General features: G+C 40.6%; 1 protein-coding gene across 4 annotated transcripts in view; it reads right to left on the bottom strand.

Moving 5' to 3' along the window:
• STS (steroid sulfatase) overlaps window positions 1-22,055 on the bottom strand; it is a 188,689-nt gene that overhangs the window by 120,572 nt on the left and 46,062 nt on the right. For all 4 annotated transcript variants that reach the window (XM_074966375.1, XM_074966392.1, XM_074966384.1 and 1 more), the window contains exons 4-6: window positions 20,119-20,241; window positions 14,244-14,667; window positions 1,614-1,750 (exon numbers count right to left, since the gene is read on the bottom strand). In XM_074966375.1, the coding sequence (XP_074822476.1) occupies window positions 1,614-1,750; window positions 14,244-14,667; window positions 20,119-20,241 (684 nt within the window). The remainder of the gene's footprint in view (window positions 1-1,613; window positions 1,751-14,243; window positions 14,668-20,118; window positions 20,242-22,055) is intronic.

Raw genomic sequence — 22,055 nt, 5'->3', positions numbered from 1 at the left:
ACATCAAGGAGAATAAAGCCAGATCCTGGCTATCTGGTAGGTCCCAAATTGTTTTAACTATGTCTTTTTGACGTTGAAACATGCTGCTTGGTGTGTTTAAAGTATTCCCTGAGAGTCCAGTGGTACCGTTGGATAGTGACACTCAATCTGTAAACAACTCTACAATACTAGTGCTTCAGGAACAGCTAGTCTGTTGTTTTTGTCTCCAACTAGTTGCTTGTATTCAGTGGCCACAACTGTAAACTGTCTCAACAGGTGAACAAAGTTAAGCTGAGGTAATGAATGGCAGTAGCAAGTAGTGAATTAGATTTGCCTAATCCTTACCACTGTGTATGAAGACATCAAACTGGAAGCAGAGGTAGAGGAAAAGACATGATGTCACAGACATGCTAATGGTTTGGAGGGCATGACAACATGGATGTTCACCAACCATATGGCAGTCTAATGCTAAGACTGTAGCAAACAACCAACTTAGTCATAGTGTTTACCGTAGCACCACGAGGAGTGGTGAAAGTTGAGGGAGTAAGGAAGATTCAGTGCAAGTCTCCCTCACTTCAATAAACTTCATATATAGAACAGTTTTTGAGGTCCAGTTGCCTACAAGAAGGATACTCATCCCATTTAAAATGCTTCACTACTTCCATGTTTTTTACCTATCTATTCAAATATTGCCCTATGTATATTACAAATCCCTTTATGTACCTTGCTGAACAATCACTGCAGCCTGTTCATCCCTTGCCATTTGTAGTCCGAATTTCTTGATGCTGATATGAATAGAAATGTATATGGAGTCGAGCTCTACATGCTTGCAATCAAAATACATTGTTTGAAAGCATATTATTAAGCATGCATCTAATATTGAGACGAAAGTCTGTTTCTAGTAATTTAGTAAATATTGCTTATTTGAAGAAAGTAATTTTTTACTTGGCTTTACTAAAACCAGAATTGGCTTGGGGTAGGTAGGGAGGAGGAATGCAAGATGATCATTATCTTTTAGTACTGTTCTACTTTCACCTGATTGTTTCAAGTATGAACTGTGAGTTGTTTTCACAGGTGATTACCTCTAGAAATGGAGAGTCATTCCAATATGCCCAGAAATAAAGTAGGCCCATTGAACGATTTGATAACTTACTGCTCTCTGTGACATCAGAGAGTCCGTGCCTTGAGAGGTGACTTATTTGCCTTTTGGCTGTATTGTGCCCAGAGAAGTGGACCCACTTGACTGATTTCACCAATATGAAAGAATTACTCATTATATATTGTGCTTACTAAGAATTAGCAATAACAGTACATATTAAGACTTTGCCGTTATTTTATCGTTAGTTCTTTTGATGACAGCCCTGTGAAGTCTCCTGAATTCAGCTTTCCGTCCGATGACTTGCAGCTTGCAGAATTTATACCAAATTCATATGATACCAAGAGACACAGTATCACTAGCACCTGAGCATGACACAGCATCTAAGCAATCAGTATTAATACATAGTAATTGTTTAGTCTTCCCCTTACCAGAGCAGATTTTGCATGCAGTGGAATTGTCACAAATTTCTAATGAAGGTTAAAGGAACATCTGTGAAAATTTTTAAAAACTCATTTAAGATAAATGTGCAACATACCAACACTCCAGTCTATTTCCTCTACAGCATCCCCATATAAGCCATGTTTGCTCTTTCCTTTGAAATCCTTTGATGCATATAGAGCAGTGTGGACTTGAAGGTAGGACAGGAAAAGAAGAAATGGTGCATCAGCATTCCTGAAATAAATACAAAATAAATAAAATAAAAAATCCAGAAGTAAATCACTTGGACAGCAATAAAATGTTAGCAACATTTCTAACAATGAAGTCTTTCTACATGCATGCTCTACAGAACAGAAGAAATATTATATAGGGAAAGGACTAACAAAATCATTTATAGAGCAATCCTGAAATCTCATGTTAGAAATGCCACTCTTAATTCATACTGTATTGAAGATAAGAAATACAGCCAATTAACCCTTCTGTTAGATTAGTTGTTATACCTGTTCAAAAAGCACTGGCACAATCATTGTACAGAGTGAGGCACTAAACGGACCTAGCCACTTGCCTTTTTTTTCTCTCTCTCTCTGACCTTGCCAGGAAGTACTAGAACAATGCATAGTTTAAAAGATATACAATCCCTGAACCAAACAAGATGCTTAGCCAACTTTCTTCTTGGCAAGCTCAGCATATGGACATTTAACAACTACCAGATTTAGCATAAGCAAAAATAGGGGCCAAAAATATCTAGCTATCACCTGGAACCGAACATAAGAGCATTGCAAAAGTTATGCCTAATATAGAGAGAGGTAGAAAAAAATATTTTTCTCTTGTAACAATATCCACTCTCCATTCATTTCAAGCCATTTTCTCATTGGATTATTCTCTAATAAAAAAAAAAGAAAAAATAAAACCCCACAACAACAACAAAGCTTCAATTTTGCTCTTCATGGGATCTGACAATATATATGTCTTAATCCAGAAGGCTTAAAGGGAATTGAGGGAAGGGAATTGAAGGGAAATCTTAGATAAGTATGGATTTTTGCATTACAATCCTAGTGTGAGGGACATTACCCAAGAGTATTAACAATGACTAGTTGTGCTTATTGTTATAATACTCCAACACTGTAAATTTCAGCTGAACCATAAGAGCAGCTATGGTACAGTGTGTCTAGATTGGCACCTTGCAACACACAGGTCAGAGCAGTTTTTTTCTGTTGTACATTTCCCCATCCCATACTGTTTGTACTTATTGAACTTCAGGTGGTTAAAAAGAAAAAACAACCCCCGCCCCTCTAAAAAAACAACAACAAAAAACACCACCACCACCACAACAAAATACAATATTAACGTGCTGAGCCAGAAAGCCATACTTTGACATGAGGTAAGGAAAACAATGCAATAAACTTTTAACCTTTAAACTAAGAAGGATCTCTTTTTCAGCCCTAAAGGGCCTGTAAAACCTGTCAAAAGCCCCCTGATGAAAGAAATTGCTATAATACCCATACATCATTCTAAAGAAAAACAAACAAATTATTCTGGTGTATTTATGTATCTGTCCACTTCACTCCCTTCCCATTGGCTGTGGCTGTTTCCATGAGAGATCTGTAGTAAAACCTCTCCCTTCTGCAGGCCAAGAATTCATAGATTCCAAGGCCAGAATGGACCACTGTGATCTTTTGGTCTGACCTCCTGTATATCACAGGCAATAGAGCTTACCCAAAATAACTCCCAGAGCATATATTTTAGAAAAAAAAGCATCCTGTCTTAATTCTATGAGCACACATTGGCTAAAGCTCATCAAAAGTTTTCCATCAAAACTATTTTTGATTTATGGACTAGGTGAATTTTTGGAAAATTGATTTATGGACTAGGAGAATTTTTCCTCATAAAAATGTCTGCTTTCTGCAGAAAATGTTGATGTTTTGTTGAAAAACTGAACACATTTCAGCTGAAAAAAATTATACATCAATGCTTTGGAAATATGCCACAATGCCTTGGGAGTGATAACTCAAATGCGTCATGTAATTCAGATTCTACTCAATAGGCCAGTGTAGTCTAGATGGACTACACTTCCCATTTGTCTTACAGGTTCTTGTGGGAGGGGACAATCTGGGTCCTTGGTTCTCATTTTCTCTCTCTTATCTCTGTCTGCCTATGTTTATATTGGCTTATTTTTTTTACTAATTCTGTAAAATGCTGGATAAACTTTATGAGCAAAAAAATCCCTAAAGAAAAATGTTTTTTATAAGAGATCAATTTATTGCAAGGTATAGAATGTCACTCTTATCCTTATGACTTGTTGGACTTTGCTAGAATATAAGCAAAGTCTCGTGTTAACAGAATCTGTAATTACTGTAGCTACAAATTATTTAGGAGACTCTTTTAAGTCAAATTAAAAATTTTTAGAGCATGTCAACATTTAAAATTCAAGAGAAAACAAACCCATTTCAACTTACATTTCAAGGTCAGTTATTTGTTGTTTAGGTTTATGATACTGTCTCACCTATGCTCTGTACGGGCAAATCATTAAGGGCTATCTATAGTAGGCAAGCCCCAATATTAAGTGATGTTTTAAGTTTCCCCAACATTTCTAATAAAATATTGTTTGTCCTTTAGTTAAATACTTCTACTAGGCAGATGATTTGTTTTGTATTGGATTTTTATCTGTTCAGCTCTAATTAAGCCCAGATACTCAAAGGTATTTAGGTGCCTCACTCACATTATTTCAGTAGGTGTTTGAGGATCTGGGCCTGGGAGATTATTTGGGAAAGAAGAATTCACAAAATAAAGACTGTTACCATAAACTGGGAATAACACAATTTCTCATATATTCTTCCCATCACTTAAAAAATAGATTTTCAGCTGTTAGTATCAGAGATAACTTAAATTGCATAAAGAAAAGGAGTACTCGTGACATCTTAGAGACTAACCAATTTATTTGAGCATAAGCTTTCGTGAGCTACAGCTTACTTCATCGGATGCATACTGTGGAAAATACAGAAGATGTTTTTAAACACACAAATCATGAAAAAATGGGTGTTTATCACTACAAAAGGTTTTCTCTCCCCCCACCCCACTCTCCTGCTGTAATAGCTTATCTAAAGTGATCACTCTCCTTACAATGTGTATGATAATCAAAGTGGGCCATTTCCAGCACAAATCCAGGGTTCAACAAGAAGGTCTGAGGAACCGGGGGGGGGGGGGGGGGGAGGGTTAGGAAAACAAGGGGAAATAGGTTACCTTGCATAATGACTTAGCCACTCCCAGTCTCTATTCAAGCCTAAGGTAATTGTATCCAATTTTCAAATGAATTCCAATTCAGCAGTCTCTCGCTGGAGTCTGGATTTGAAGTTTTTCTGTTGTAATATCGCAACTTTCATGTCTGTAATCGCGTGACCAGAGAGATTGAAGTGTTCTCCGACTGGTTTATGAATGTTATAATTCTTGACATCTGATATTTGTCCATTTATTCTTTTACGTAGAGACTGTCCAGTTTGACCAATGTACATGGCAGAGGGGCATTGCTGGCACATGATGGCATATATCACATTGGTAGATGTGCAGGTGAACGAGCCTCTGATAGTGTGGCTGATGTTATTAGGCCCTGTGATGGTGTCCCCTGAATAGATATGTGGGCACAGTTGGCAACGGGCTTTGTTGCAAGGATAGGTTCCTGGGTTAGTGGTTCTGTTGTGTGGTATGTGGTTGCTGGTGAGTATTCACTTCAGGTTGGGGGGCTGTCTGTAGGCAAGGACTGGCCTGTCTCCCAAGATTTGTGAGAGTGTTGGGTCATCCTTCAGGATAGATTGTAGATCCTTAATAATGCGTTGGAGGGGTTTTAGTTGGGGGCTGAAGGTGACGGCTAGTGGCGTTCTGTTATTTTCTTTGTTAGGCCTGTCCTGTAGTAGGTTACTTCTGGGAACTCTTCTAGCTCTATCAATCTGTTTCTTCACTTCCGCAGGTGGGTACTGTAGTTGTAAGAATGCTTGATAGAGATCTTGTAGGTGTTTGTCTCTGTCTGAGGGGTTGGAGCAAATGCGGTTGTATCGTGGAGCTTGGCTGTAGACAATGGATCGTGTGGTGTGGTCAGGGTGAAAGCTGGAGGCATGTAGGTAGGAATAGCGGTCAGCAGGTTTCCGGTATAGGGTGGCGTTTATGTGACCATAGTTTATTAGCACTGTAGTGTCCAGGAAGTGGATCTCTTGTGTGGACTGGACCAGGCTGAGGTTGATGGTGGGATGGACATTGTTGAAATCATGGTGGAATTCCTCAAGGGCTTCTTTTCCATGGGTCCAGATGATGAAGATGTCATCAATGTAGCGGAAGTGGAGTAGGGGCGTTAGGGGACGAGAGCTGAGGAAGCGTTGTTCTAAGTCAGCCATAAAAATGTTGGCATACTGTGGGGCCATGCGCGAACCTTAAATTGCATACAAACTGTCAGTTTCTAACAACACAGCAGTGCTAGATTTACACCAGTACCATTAAAGGTGACCATCACCACATCCATAACAAAGGCTTATTTTCATGGGATGACAGTTGTAAAATGAATAATATTAAAAAAATGCCACTGTGACAAAGATCTAACTTTCATGAAGAGGTACACTCAAAATCATTCACTGGTTTTGTTACCCAGGGTTTTGCTGAACCCAAAGCTCTTGGTAACTTTACTCTTTGCAAGGCGGTGGCAGGAAATAAATCAATGGGGACACAGCCATCTGGCTGATAGATAGTTGATACGAGCAGGCAAACAAAAGTGCTTTACTTTATTTAGTCTCCAGCACTTACACACATCCGCAACAGGTTAGTAGAGTACCCCAAATTACCCCCAGATTCATATTCACCCAGGGTCTTGAGGATGTCTCAAGTGGATAACTGTAGACGTCCGGTGGCCAGCCTTGTGTCTGCAGGGAAACTTGACAGGTGTCCAAGTGTCCATTGAGATCAGATTTCTTCTCTTTTTATATCCAATTTGTTAGTATTACATAGCTTGTTTATCAACAAAAAAAAATGGCTGAGCAGAAGCTAAATTAAGTATGCAGTTTTCCAGTCTGTAGTGTGTTGCTTTCCATCAGGTAACCAGCTTTATTTCACTCAGCAATAGTTAACTATTGCCAGACTTTCCATCTTGCAAAACCACATGCTTCAGAAAAAGCTCAAGTCAGGAGGGCACAGGGTCATGTTTGCTCCTTGTGGTCACTCACTCTCACCCCTTGATCCCCCCCCCCCCCACCATCCCGGTCTATTAATTGCACTAAGGTTTCAGAAAGGCTCTTCTAGCTGCTTTCAGCAATAAGCATAACATTTGGTATTCCAGCTGTGGGCAGTGGTTTAGGTATGTTACAGGGTTAACAAAATTTCCTCTTTACAGTTTGCAGCTCAAATTGACAAGCTCTGACTGACAGCTGTCTGTCAGGTGGAGAGGAGTCTTGCCTATTAATATCCTTTGATCTTTTAAAGACAGTCATTTATCTCATGCCAAGCCTCTTTGAAGAGAATACTGACTGCTTCTACTGCAACCTTGAAAATGGAATGGCATCTCAGCTAGTAGGTGGGAGGGCGATTTGACAATAACAATTTAACTCCTTTTTTATTAACTGGAGCTCTTCCGTCAAATCTCCTTTGAAAATGTATTGCCGCTATCCTGTATGCACACTAAGAGAGAGCTTTCAGTTTCAACATATCTAAGTTTCTTTTGCTGAAAGTACAGCAAGAAATGTTTATGTTGACATGAAACATGCAATCATTCCAATTCAGTAAAGAAAAGTCATGTAAATATGTCATTAGACATTCTTAAATATATACTTAACTATTTGTGATATTATCTACATATTTATTTTATTCTCTCTGTTGTAGGGCCTGATTCTTATTGACACTAAGGTCTCTTTAGTCTGCTCTAGTTCTTCATGTGGGTCTAAGTTGTACCCCTACTTTATAGCCACTTTTACCTTAGTAAAAAATGAGATTCAGCTCCATAATTCCTCCCCCGCCCCATTTATTGCCTTGTGAATGCCACAGAAAGCAACCTACCTGTCTTTTCTTTATTTCTTTTTGTGCATCAGCATCATTGATTGTCACCACAAATATGCCCAGTAGTAATGCCACTGTAGTAGAACAGCAAGTGGGGCTCACACTTTGTAAGTGTGAGTGTGATTCAAAACTGGCAAATTAATATAAATAGGACATCACAGGGCTCCATTTTTATTTCCTCACAATGACTTCCAAATCAACTTGCAATCTTTCCAGCTGATGCAGCATATTAAAAATATTGCTGTCCAAATTTTGCCACACAGTTACATATATTCAAAATCATTGGACCAGATCCTCAGTTTGTGTACATCAGTATAATTCCATTGATTTTGATAGAGCTACATGATTTACGCCAGCTGAAAATCTGACCAAATGTATACCTATGGTGTCATAAATATAAAGGGAAGGGTAAACACCTTTAAATCCCTCCTGGCCAGAGAAAAAACCCTTTCACCTGTAAATGGTTAAGAAGCTAAGACAACCTCACTGGCACCTGACCAAAAGGACCAATGAGGAGACAAGATAATTTCAAAGCTGGAGGGGGGGAAAACAAAGGGTTCGCTGTCTGTGTGTTGTCTTTTGCCGGGACCAGAGCAGGAATGCAGGTCAGAACTCCTGTAAAAGGTTAATAAGCAATCTAGTTAGATATGCATTAGATTCTGTTTTGTTTAAATGGCTGATAAAATAAGTTGTGCTGAATGGAATGTATATTCCTATTTTTGTGTCTTTTTGTAACTTAAGGTTTTGCCTAGAGGGATTCTCTGTGTTTTGAATCTGATTACCCTGTAAGGTATTTACCATCCTGATTTTACAGTGGTGATTCTTTTACTTTTTCTTTAATTAAAATTCTTCTTTTAAGAATCTGATTGCTTTTTCATTGTTCTTAAGATCCAAGGGTTTGGGTCTGTGTTCACCTATGCAAATTGGTGAGGATTTTTATCAAGCCTTCCCCAGGAAAGGGGGTGTAGGGCTTGGGGGGATTTTTGGGGGGAAAGACATTTCCAAGCGGGCTCTTTCCCTATTATATATTTGTTAGACGCTTGGTGGTGGCAGCAATAAAGTCCAGGGGCAAAAGCTAAAATAGTTTGTACCTTGGGGAAGTTTTAACCTAAGCTGGTAAAAATAAGCTTAGGGTTTTTTTCATGCAGGTCCTCACATCTGTACCCTAGAGTTCAGAGTGAGGAAGGAACATTGACATATGGAATCAAACATAAGTGACTGAGAAGCAATCTGGTAGGTAGAAATCTCAAGATATTCTGGGCATAAACAGTTAACAGTATATCTGTACCTATGGATGCAAATCTAACTGATATTTTGTGGTAACTAATTCTCTGCTTGGAACTCCCTCTCTCCTTTTTTCACAAAACGTTCTTCTCCCCATTTAAACCTCTTTAAAATTCATCTCATCAGTGAATTATTTCCATGCTTATTCGCTACGGCTACCTGCACCCACTTCAAGATCGGACTATCACTCTTTGGCTGTACCGATTGTACAAATTTCATTTAGGTCTCAATCTTGCACCTTTAGCAGTAAATGGCAAAACTTGCATTGACTTCATGGAAGCAGGATCAGCTCCTTAGATTGGGTCTTTGTGTCAGAAATTCATTTTTCTTGTACACTTTCATTGTGCTTAAAAACCTGGCTGTTTTCTTCAAAATCTTTCTGATTTTTAAAAGATATGATCTAAAATAAGCTAAACATCTCACACTTGCAATATTTTGACCAGAAAAAGGAAGTGTGGACCATTCTGGGGGGGCTTATAAAAAAATAGTGGTGTGAGTGAGTAAATGGGAAACTTGCCTGTGACTAGGAAGATATTTTAAACTAGGATGTGTCTTTGTTATCTCTGCCTATGTTAAATGATTTTTCCAAGCAGTCACATTGCCAATATGTTTTTGACATCTGCAATTTAATACCCATGTCAGTTTTAAATGCTTACGATACACAGTATTTATACACATAGTTATACTTTCCTTGCAGTTTATGGGCATATACGCAGACTTTTCCCCCACCAAAAAAAAAAAAAAAAAGAATGATTCTTTCTGGCAAAAAGAACATTTAAGATTCCTTATCCACCCACAGTTTTTTTGTAACTGAAAAACCAAACATGCATGGAACCCAATACAGAAATACAGATCCAATGCTTGTTACAACTGCTCCATTTATAACGCAATCTGTCACTAGCAAACTGTGTCACAGATCTAGCTTGCTGACAAAATGATTCCTAAATTATTATTAATTATTATTATTATTAACAGGTTCACCCACAGAGTGTAAGAAGCTGTACAAACACAAGAGCGCATGGTTCCTTCCTTAATAACTTACACTCTGAAACAACAAAACAGAAGAGGGCAGACGGAAGGGGCAAACATACAAGTAAAGTGCTCAACTGGTGCTCAATCAGATATTAATTCGTCAGGTTTTTTTAAACTGTACAGATACATTCATATGTATACAATTTTTAAACTATATCCAAGTACATGAGTGTCTTGCCTTAATCAGCTAGTTAGTTTCTTTGGGAATCCTGAAAAGCATCTGATTTCAGAGTTCTTTAAATTCTAGAATTAAGAACACAGTAATTTTTGGTACAAAATGAGACCTGTACAGCATGCCTGGTGCCTGCTTTTAAGCCTTGGTGATACATCAAAAAGCTTTAACTCACAGCTGTACTAAATAGGATGAGAGCTAAACTGGTGTATGCTATAAATGTGTTTCAGGGCTTTGACTACGCAAATTGTGACTGGAATAGAATAGGATAAAAGGTAATTTCTTTTAATGATATGTTTATTAGCTGTCACCACAGACTTCAGAGAATTATGGTTATACAATCCATGACGTTAGATCAGAGGCTTCATCTGTATCTGCATGAAAAATGCTTAAGTAGCATTATTACCATAACTCTCAGTTATGAGCCAATTTTAACTATGCAAATATAATTTTTCCAAAAGTCTGATTTCACTTGTTTTTTCCATGATGGTGGTCAGCCATGTGAGTTTAGTAGAGAGAGGTATACTGAAAGAACATGGAGGTGCTTTTACTCTGCCAATTCCAAAGAAGTTTAAAATATGCCTCGGACATTTTGAAATTTTGGATTGCACCAGAGCATTTACTAAACGACGTGCTGATGAGGCATAAGAAAGGTTGAGATTCTTTTTTACTAAAGGTCTGGAACAGGTCAGGGGCAATAAACAAAAATTCATAGAAGCCTGTGATTTCAGCAGACGGGCTTTGAAACTCAATCTGTTCCAGGCCCCTGCTGCTCCAGCTCCAGGGGTGCTGGCCCAACTTCAGCTCCAGGGGCACTCCAGCTCCAGGGGGGGTCGCTGCTCCAAACGTCCGGGGACTACTGCTCCAGTGGTCAGCACACTGCCCAGATGCTCCAGCGGGCCCAGGACTGAATTCTGGCTGCTGCCCTGGCAACCCAGTTGACAGCTGCTGGCTGCTGTTCTGCCGGCCCCAGAGACCACTGGTCCGGCTGCCCTGGGCCGAACACTGGCTGCTGCTCCGATGGCACGGGGGACCGCTTCTCCAGCAGTTACTCTACTGCCCAGCTGCTCCAGCAGCCTCGGGGATGAACTCCAGCATCTGTTCTGGCAGGCCGGAAACCGCCGCTCCTGACCACCAGCCCCTGGAACCGTTTCTCTGGCAACCCGGGGACCACTGCTCTGGCAGCCCCATGGACCACTGCTCCGGCAGCCCCATGGACCACTGCTCCAGCGGCCCCAGCACTGACTGCTGGCCACTGCTCCAGCTCTGCTGCTGCTCCTGCAGCAGTGACTGACAGCTGCTGCTCCAGCCCCATTGGACTGACCCAACCCCAACTGTTGCTTCAGCCCTGGGGCTGGTGCTCCAGCTCTGCCCCAGAAGAAGTCATGGAGGTCCTGGAAAATCACAGAATCAGTGACCTCTGTGACAGAATCATATCCTTAGGCATAAGTGATAACTGCACTGAACTTAGCATTGCAGAGACAAGGTGGCTGAGGTAATATTGTTTATTGAATCAACTTCTGTTGGTGAGAAAGATAAGCTTTTGAGCTTACACAGAGTTCTTAAGGTCTGGAAAATGTACTCAAAGCGTCACAGCTAAATACAAAGGTGGAACAGATTGTTTAGCACAGTGGTTCTCAAAGCCTGCCCGCTGCTTGTTCAGGGAAAGCCCCTGGCAGGCCGGGCCGGTTTGTTTACCTGCCGCGTCCACAGATTTGACCGATCGCGGCTCCCACTGGCCGTGGTTCGCCGCTCCAGGCCAATGGGGGCTGCAAGAAGGACAGCCAGCACATCCCTCGGCCCGTGCTGCTTCCCGCAGCCCCATTGGCCTGGAACGGTGAACTGCGGCCAGTGGGAGCTGCGATCGGCCGAACCTGCAGACTTGGCAAGTAAACAAACTGGCCCGGCCTGCCAGGGGCTTTCCCTGAACAAGCAGCGGACCGGCTTTGAGAACCACTGGTTTAGCATAAGTAGTTATACATATTTCAAGGGACCATTCAAGGTGAAGTAGCCAGTTAACACCTCTCCAGTCACAGGGGGGATTTCGGGGGGGGGAGCGGAGGGGGTGTTAATGGGTGATATCCTGTTGTAATAAGCCATAAATTCAGTGTCTACTCAGTGCATGATTTTTAGTATGTAGCAAAGTTATGAATTTAAGCTCCCAGACCTGACTTTTGAGAGTTGTGCAGGTTTCCACTGAGAATGAGGACTGAGAGGTCAGATATAGAGTGATCACTTTGTGAAAAGTGTTTACCCACAGGAGAGATTTTTTTTTTTGTTTTGGTCTTTTATCATTTTCCTGTGTGAGTTCATTCTAGAGCATAGTGATTATCTGGTTTCACCCACATAGTTGCTATTGGGGCATTTAGTGCACCATATGAGGTACACCATATGTTGTGATAGGCATGTGTAGGACCCATGGATCTTGAAAGGTGTATTGTCGGGGGGTGTTGATCTAGAAACAGTGGGGCTATGTCTACAGGTTTTGCATCTGTTATTCTGGCAGGATCTGGTGTCACTTTGAGTTGGTGTGCCCTGGTCTGAGGGGCGCTTGCTTCTGATGGTGAGCTTGGAGAGGTTGAGGGGTGATGTGAAGGCCAGAAGTGGGGGGTCATGAAAGATTTCTTTCGGGATGTGGTCCCCAATGAGTATGGGTTGTAATTGTTTAATGATTCCTTGCATGGGTTTCTGTTCCACTTTGCATTTAGCTGTGACACTGTGGATACATTTCCCAGACCTGAAGAGCAGCTCTGTGTGGCTCAAAAGCTTGTCTCTCTCGCCAACAGAAATTGGTTCAATAAAAGATATTACCTCACCCACCTTGCCTCTCTATTATCCTGGGATCAACATGGCTACAACACTGCATTGAACTTAACATAAAATAATTAGAATCCACTACTATTATACTTCCAAATATAACATAATGCCTCATGTATATTTTGATAGGTTTATACCATATGTATATAAACCTGCTCTTGGGGAAAATGATAATTAGAATTAATATAAAGTGAACTGACCTGCCTCTATATAATTGGCATCAGCAACAAAATTAGTATTTGTTTTCATACACTGGTTCTGACACTATCTAATTGCACCTAGAGTCATAGGGTTTAAGGCCAGAACATAATTTACCCTAAATACTCTAAATAATGTGCTATTAATTCCAACTTAACATCTTTTTTCTGGGAATTATATTGAGAATATCAGACCAGATCCTTAATTTATCAGTTTAGCTCCAATGAAATCAATAAAGCTATGCCAAGTTAGACCAACTTATGATCTGGATTTCTCTTCTCTGGCAGTTCTAAACACTAGTATGAAATATAATGCAATATAACTTCATTTACATTTATGAATATGTCTCCCCAAAATTAAGGCACCCCAAATCATTATTTTCTCTTAAAAGTTTAGACCACAGAAGTCTAATTTAATGAATGTACCCAAAAGGCCACATACAACCAACACTTTTCCAGGCCAGCATGCTCAGAGATCACATATCTAGAACTGTGCTAACTTATCTAACATGGCATTTTCGAATACTGAGAACACTTTGAATCACATTTCAAAAGATGTTGAGTTTCAGCAACAATGTCCTATATTTATTAAGTCACACTGAACTTATAAAGAAGAATACAGGACCCAACCTTATATTTACTGCTTAGTGGAATGTTACCTATGAAGGTATCTTGTTATTTTTAAACATGAAAATATAAACAATATAACTGATATCAGTGAGAGTTAGGCACCTAAATACCTTTGAGGATCTGGGACGTTGGCACTTTGGAGCCAAAAGCTCATTGAAAGTCAGTCACGTCTAAAAATGAGATTTAGGTTCCTTAATCAGTTAAGGTATTACAATGCTGAGAAGAGCAACACATAAATACCTTTAAAAATCTGGGTCTTTGTATTTTGCCTGGGAAAAACAATTATGCCTCTAACACAAAATACTGAAGAGATTATGGAGGACAGTGAGATGAGTCTCCCAGATGTGCACCTACATTTCTTAGCCTGTCATATGTATCCAATTGTTAAATGGTTCACTTTCATTAAAGATAAGATTCCTAGTGACCTGTTAAATCTAGAGAAAAATGGTAGTATTACCATAATGACCCTGTTTCCTTCATCCACTAGTCTATACATACATATATATTTAAGCCGTACTATGGCAGTAAAATGCTGGCATGAAGTCATAACATGACTAAACCAACCTACCTTCCTATAAACTGTACAGCTTCTTCCGTCAATCTTTGAGTAAGGTTCTTATAGGACAGTGGCTGCTGGATAATCTGGTGGTTCCTCATCAAAAAGCAGTTTAGATATGGAAAAGTATAAAAGAAAATGAGCAAGAGTCCAAATAAAACTGTGGATATTAAAAAGAAGTAGCGCAGTGCTCCACGGGGTATTCTGAGGAGGTCAATATAATGCAGCACCTCCAAAGAGATTAGGGTGATGCCGATGAGCTGAAGTGGAGTGGCAAGATATGCTCGAACCCCTGCCACAAACACGCTGCCTTCCCCTGGTTTGCAGTCTCTAAGACTGGTCACGGTGAGCCCATAGAAGTAATCAAATCCATGATTGAGGGGGTGATGACAGAAGTCATCCCTGCTGTTACAGTTCATCCCAAGATGCCACTTTCCTATAAGGAAACAAGCACATACAACATTTATGTAGTTTAATAGCCCCATTTGTAGTATATGCCCCTCTGCATAAGGGAAACTGCCACCTTAGGACTGGCATTTCTCCCTCATTTATTATGCGGATGCTTATTGCTCTCCCACCCCTTGTTTATACCTTCATCCTCAAAGACTTTGCATCATGTCTGAAGCTCCTTAGGTGACCATTAGGTGGGCTTGAGAGACTACTGCAGAGCAACAGACCACTAACAGTTAGTTAGCTTTGAAAATGTACACTCTGTTCATGTGTAGCTAAGGCCCCTTAAGCAAATACTTATTTATATTAGCTCCTGGTGAAATAGTCTCTACCAGTTTTCCAAAAAGTGTCTTTGTGGATTTGTTGCAACTGTTAATCATTGTGATCTATCAGGTAAATAATTTCCATTGAATTTATTTCTAAAACACAGTAACTGGAGCTGTTCCAGACAGGTAGATATTTAAAATATACTAAGTATTTATTTATACAAGGGATCATACGGGTCTTTAAAATGCCAGTCACTCACTATATTTGCATGAAAGATTCCTTCTCCTGATCTTTTTTTAAAAAGTAAATAAATAAACAAATAACAAAATTCATAGATATACATCCCTTAAGTTCATTTTCTTTGCATTTAAGTGATACAGAATGATTTTTTCCCATAAGCCTGAGCGCTGGTCAAAATAGGAACAGAGTGGACCAGATTCTGTTCTAAGATATAATGCTCTGCTTTATGTGTAAATTCCATTCATGCCAAATTAGAACCTTTATTTATAAAGATAACTCTTCAGGACAAGTACTATTCCTTGCTATGTGTCTATACAGTGTCTAGCACAATTTTACCTCCATTCTTGGTTGTAACTCTTAATTCTTGTAACTTTAATGATTTGCATCTAATAGTTGTCAGGAACAAGAACAACAAAATTTTAAGTAGTGTATTCCAGTGATCCAGTACATGGCAATTTAAGTCAAATATCATAAAATGATCTGTAAATTCACAGCAGTGTAAGTTGTGATCTTTAAAAGAAATTGTTCTAGACAGGATTCCAGCATTCTCTCCATACAAGCATCGTTGGCTGTCCCTCAATATGAAGATGATGTCTGCCAGAAGGAAAAGTCATTGATCAGACTTAAGATGGCTGAGGAGGCCAATCCCTGCTCTACAGGTTTTTCCACATGTGACAGGTGGTTGCTTGGAGAGAGCACAATTGTTAGCCGGGATGCTGTACACTTTCCTTCCTCCTCTGCTCTCTCTCAGACTCTTGAACAAGGTGATTCCCTTCAAAACAGGCTAAGGCTTGATGTATGATGCAATGCCATTGCAGTCTATTGCCAGCCAGCTCTTCCCAGTTCATGGAATCAATGCCTACCTTCTTAAGATATACTTTCAGGGAGTCCGTGTAGCATTTCCTCTGTTCCCCAGGGGTCTTCTTACCATGACTAAGTTGAGAAAAGAGGACTTGCTTCAGAAGATGAGCGTCAGCCATCCATACACAATGACCAGCCCAGCGAATTTGATGTTACATAATCTTCGCCTCAACACTGGTGATGTTAGCTGCAGAGAAAACACTGGCAGTGGTGCGATGGTGTTCCTATCTGATACGGAGAATCTACCTAAGCTAGCACTCTTGGTACCACTCCAGATGCTTAAGATAGCTTCAGTCTGTCACCCATGTCTCACACCCATAAAAAAGAGTGGGGATGACTACTGCATTGTAGGCTAGGATCTTAGTTTCCATTAGCAGATCTCTGTCAATAAAGACACAATGGAGCAACTTTCTGAAGAATGCACTGGCACAACAGATCCTATGTTCAATCTCCACATCAAGATTGGCTGTCTGAAAGAGGTGGCTATCAAGGTAAGGGAAATGCTCAGCATTTTCCAGGGGTTCACCACTGATGACAATTTGTGGGAAAAGGTGGGCAATTTGTGCTGGAGCAGGCTGATGGAGCACCTTAGTCTTCACACTGTTGAGGGAAAGTCCCAGGCTATGATAGGTGCCTGAGAAAAGATCTAGGGTGGATTGCAAATCATTGTCGTAGGCAGGATTCCAGCACTGCCTCCATACAAGCACATATGAGAGAACAGAAGATAGGTGGAACTTCTCTCCTCCTTCCACATCACACAACTTCTGAATTTGCACAAAGTAAAACTGTCCCTGATGTTGATAATTCATGAGCCTAAGATATAGGTGCATGTCCATCCTGTCTTTCCCATTCCCAACAGCACTAAAGATTAGACCTGACCAGAAGACAGAAATTCCATTTCATGACAACTTTTGTGATTTTGAAATTTGTTTTCCTTCCAACGTGCAATAAACCTTCTGAACGTTTTCACAAAATGAAATTGTGTCAAAACAGCTATTTTTCTGTTCTGGTCCTTATCTCTCTCTGGTCAGAAGTGATGAGATAATCTTGGATCTCAGAAACCTTCTAGATGAAAACTTCATCAGAATCAATGTCTCTGTGAAATGTTTCAGTGAAACAGCATTTTTTGACAAAATTACAAAATTTTGCCAAAAATGTTCCAACCAGCTCTATTATATACCCTCCAAAGAGCATAGCACCATCAAACATCCAGAACAGGGTGAGGTAAGCACAAGACTAGGGTTTAGTTCTCTTTGCACACCAACTGGTAGTCTTAGGCCAGCGTTACGAGGAGCATGTGCTGCAACTCATAGCAGAAATTACCATCAGGGTCGGGGTGTGGGAAGCCTGGCCTAGCGATTAGTGTCAGGCATGAGTCAAGGGGCCAGGAGCCAATTACCAGGAATCAGGCCAGGCTTGAACACCAGGAGATCAAAAACGAGAGACAAACTGGAAGGCAGAGATAAAGAGTCAGTTACCAAGAGGTTAGGATCAGAAGGCGGGAACAGATAAACGCCAGACCAGCAGTCCTAGGCAGGGTGAAGCTCAGTTGTACAGACAACTTCCTGTTTCTTCCTCCGGCTTAAATAAAGGCTGCAGCCCAGTCAGGAGCCTTGCACCGCTCCCAATCAGAGTATAGGTCAGAGCTTATGCCCCACTTGGGCTTCATGACCCTGGTCTCAGCTGCAGTCTGTGAGCTGCCAAGTAGAGGACTAGACTGTGATAACTCCAGGCACCTGGGTTTGAGACCCGTAGGGCCTGACAATTACAGGCATTGCTCACGGTGCTTGCCCCAGTGAACTGGAGGCATTTATGGCTCCCACACTCAATATGTCACAAGTGATGTCCCTTGCTATCAGGATAGCCCCCTCAACCCTCAAAGGCACACAGTTCTCTATAGACAGAATGTCTTTGGTCACTACTGTTGTGGACCAATACATGTACTTTAACAGGACAGGTTACAAAAACCACACTATGGCCCAATGTACTGAATTTCTTGATATTGTCACAGTGGCATATGGGCCTAAGATTGAAATTGTGAAGCTCTGCATTTCACTTCTAGCTAGTAGGGCAGAGGTGGGCAAACATTTTGGCCTGAGGGCCACATCTGGGTTGCGAAACGGTATGGAGCGCCAGGTAGGGAAGGCTGTGCCTCTGCATGGATATGGCCCATGGGCCATAGTTTGCCCACCTCTGGGTTATAGGCTCAGGTGCCAGCTTGCCAGCTCAAGATTCTTTGATCATTCCACAGCTCAGCTGCGTTCAATGGGACCACATACAACTCCGATCTATGGAGTGACCAAAGGATATTTGCCACTTAAGTGTATATGTTGCCTTCTGGAGGTGAGGGGGCGGGTAGCAAGGAGGTATAAAATGTACATATAAAATATATTTATAGATTAAAAAAGCAAGAAAATGTGTGCATCAAAGATAAAAGAAAAAAGAAAGAGACGGAAAAGAAAAATACAAGAGAGTAGGAAAAGCAGAGAGAAAAAGGAATGAGACACAATGGACTAAAACACAGTGGCAGTACAACTTCTTGGTGCAAGGAATCATGGAGATATTAATCTGTCACTTGTGGAGGTTGTGACAATAAATGTTTGGGAACCACTGAGTTAGACTGAACCAAGCAAAGTCTCCCTGACCTGCCAAGATGACATGATGAGAATATCAGCAGGCAGAGAAGGGCATGTTGGACAGTGAAATCTGTCTTCTGCAATTTAAATCTACAGTATTTCCCTTTTTCATTTACATATGCTCTTTCCTTAGTTTGAAGACTCTTCTTGGTTTCCTGAAGGCTTCATTATGTTTTAAATGTAGGGTAATATTGCATCTTATGGTTTCGTAACTTATCATTTAGACACTTGGAGGAAATCCCTCATTATAACATCATGTTGATCTTCTGGTGATCTACATGGAAGGTTGTCATGTCACAGTGAAAGTAGTGAAGAAGAGTAAGCATTATGTAAGTCAGCCTCCAGAAAATAAGCTACATTAAATGCGGCTGCTTATTACAAACAGAAAAATGAATTGTTTGCAGCCTTAAATTGTATACAGACTGCAGGGAATCAAACTGTGTTAAACTTTTATGGTGACTCTGTGAATTATATTGATGTTACTGTATTTGCAGTGTAGCTTGTATTAAACAACACAGCTGACATTTTCCTGTTCTGAATTTGTCAGAACATACCACCTTGTTTTGAAGAGTTTGACAAGGATTTATTATTTTATTCCTTTAAAAGCTGGAATACATTTAAGCTTGATTTTTAGAGGTACTAAGCACCCACAACTCAAAATGATGTCAAGTAACCTCTAAAAATCAGGCCCTAGATGTCTACTTGGGAACCTAAAAAGGGAGGTATCCAGATTAGTAGACACCTTTGAAAATGATGCTGTTAATGACTGGCCTGTAGATAACAAATACTTAAATCACAATAGAACTTCATTTGTGATCAGCTCACAGAAACCTCCCAACACAAGCAATACGAAGTGTCTCACTGCCCAAATTAGGAAAGCACGTCACAGTATTTAAATGCAATACACTTAAATACAATAAAGTATTATTATAAGCCTAAACGGTCTCTATTTGTCCAAACATATTAGTATTGGTTATGTAATTGCCATAATAGCATTGGTTAAGCAACTGGTGTGCAGTGACTACTGTTACTTTGTGTTACTGTCTGTTTATTGGAACTACTTGTCACATTTTAAACTTAGATTGTAAGCTCTTTGGGGCCTTCTTTTGTTCTGTGTCTGTACACTGCATTGCACAACGGGGCCCTGACCCATGTTTGAGACCTTATGCATTATGTCAATACAGATCAATAAGAAGACATATCTAAATTATTAGTGCTTCAGACATGCACAAATTTTCTCTGAATGTGTTGCAGTTCTTGTGAGCTATAAAGTATTACAGGAGTAAACTCATTGCATTGTGGAAGAAAACAACTTTGTGTGACTGATATAATACTTCTTGCACTGTAAAAAGTGCACTTTTTATTTAAATGAATAATAAAACATATGCTATTATATAATATAGTTGTTGCTGTACATATATCAACAGTCTTACCTATAAGAGCTGTAGAATAACCTTTCTGCTTCAAAAGCTTCACAAAAGTTATTTCTTCAGGGGGTAGTCCACCAGAAGAGGCAGAAAATAAGAAGACACCAATGTTTGACAATGCAGCCATTCCTAAATAAAAAAAAAATGAGACTTTTTTTAAAAAGTGGTGTCACTAGAATGACATTTTCCGACCAGCAGCTATAGCACCAAATGGCAGGGAATTGCCTGTTTCCGCTGAATCAGGTCATTTTCCCACTTTTATGCAAAGCTGAGAAGGAGAGATGGAGAAAAATCTCAAATTACTGTGGGCCCTGCCAAACAGACAGAAAATTTCTGTGGTCATTACTATGACATATCTGTACTTCTGAGAGCAGAATTTGGGATTGCACAATTTAATATTTCTTCTTTCCTTAAGAGTCAGGGACCAGGGGACCAATAGTCAACACTCCGAGGTTCTATTTCCAGATCTGACTCTCTGTATGAATTTGGGCAACTCACTCAACATCTCTTTGCCTCATTTTACTCACCTGTAAAACTATTAATACCATCTACTTCACGGTTATGTTGTGAGGCTTGGTTAATTGACATTTCTGAAGTGTATTTTTGAAATCCTCAGAGCAAGGCACTAAGGGTGGGATACACAAAAGTACTAAGTCCCAGTTTTGGCTCCACTGCGATCCGCAAAACTTTTGCCGAACTCTGCAGATGCCCAAACTTGCTCATCACCTATGTTTTGCAGAGTAGAAGTTCCCCAAGCATTTACCTTTCTGCCTCTGGGCATGTGCACTGCTGCCTCACTTTAGGTGTCCAGATGACTATCTCCTGCCTAAGCCCCAGAGCGATTCACAAACTGGGGAAAGACAGGCATTCAACTGCATAAATTTTGTGCTTGGCGCAATCCAGTAGGTGTGCTCAGAGTGCATCTACTGGATTGGGTCCCATTCAAAGTCCTTGAGGAAGAGGAGGAGTTGCTGCCCACCTTATAACTTTCAGCCCAGTGGTTAGCACACTCACGTGGGATACAGGAGACCCAGGTTCAATTCCCCCTACATCAGAGTATCCCATAGCTCAGTGCAGTAATTAATTTGTAATTGAAAGAGGTGCCAGGGCTCAAGCAATTTTTTTTACATTCATAACTGATACAGCAAGCCCAGAGGTGCCAGGGCTGAGCCCTGGCAAGCCGTGGCATGAATTAAGCACTGGCTCCGTGGTTAGAGCACTTTTCTGCCACCACTTCCCTGCCTGCATCTCCCCCGCAATCCGTGTTTTGTGTGGGAAAAAAGCAGGCACCTAACTCATTCCCTCACTAATGCCTTAGATGTAGGGTGACCAGATGTCCTGTTTTTAAAGGGACAGTCCCATTTTTGGGGACTTTTTCTTATATAGACGCCTATTACTCCCCACCCCCTGTCCTGTTTTTTCACAGTTGCTATCTGGTCACCCTACTTAGATGCCTAAACCATCTGACTCCAGGGGGCGGGTTCCCATTTGGGGATTGCTAAGCAGAGCAAGGTGTCTTTCTGCAGCCTGAACCTAGGCACCTATCTTTGAGAACACACCCATCTGGTCAGCATCTCCCATTGGCTAATTTAGGTGGGTCCCCACCTAGTGTGCTGGCTTCTGTGGACCACGTTCTTAGGAGCTCCCCATTCATTATATAGGGATCCTAGGCACCTAGCTCAGCTTGGTGGATCACAGTCTTGTTCCTGTGATATTCTAGGCACCTAAACATGCTCATTGTTGCTTCATGGATCCCACCATATATGTGTAATTGTAGCAGCAAGAAATGGAAAAGACCTATTGGACCAAATCTTCAGAGAGTTCTCAACCTTACTTCCAACTTAGCCCTCAGTTTCGCACCCATAATCAACATGCTCAAAAGATAGGTAGTTGTGTTCTCTACAAAAATACTTTATTTATTTTATTTGAAGACATATTTAGAT

Source organism: Natator depressus, chromosome 1, assembly GCF_965152275.1.
Source record: "Natator depressus isolate rNatDep1 chromosome 1, rNatDep2.hap1, whole genome shotgun sequence".
NCBI lineage: Eukaryota > Metazoa > Chordata > Testudines > Cheloniidae > Natator > Natator depressus.
Note: the sequence above shows the minus strand (reverse complement) of the source record. Positions and strands in the feature narration are given on the sequence as shown.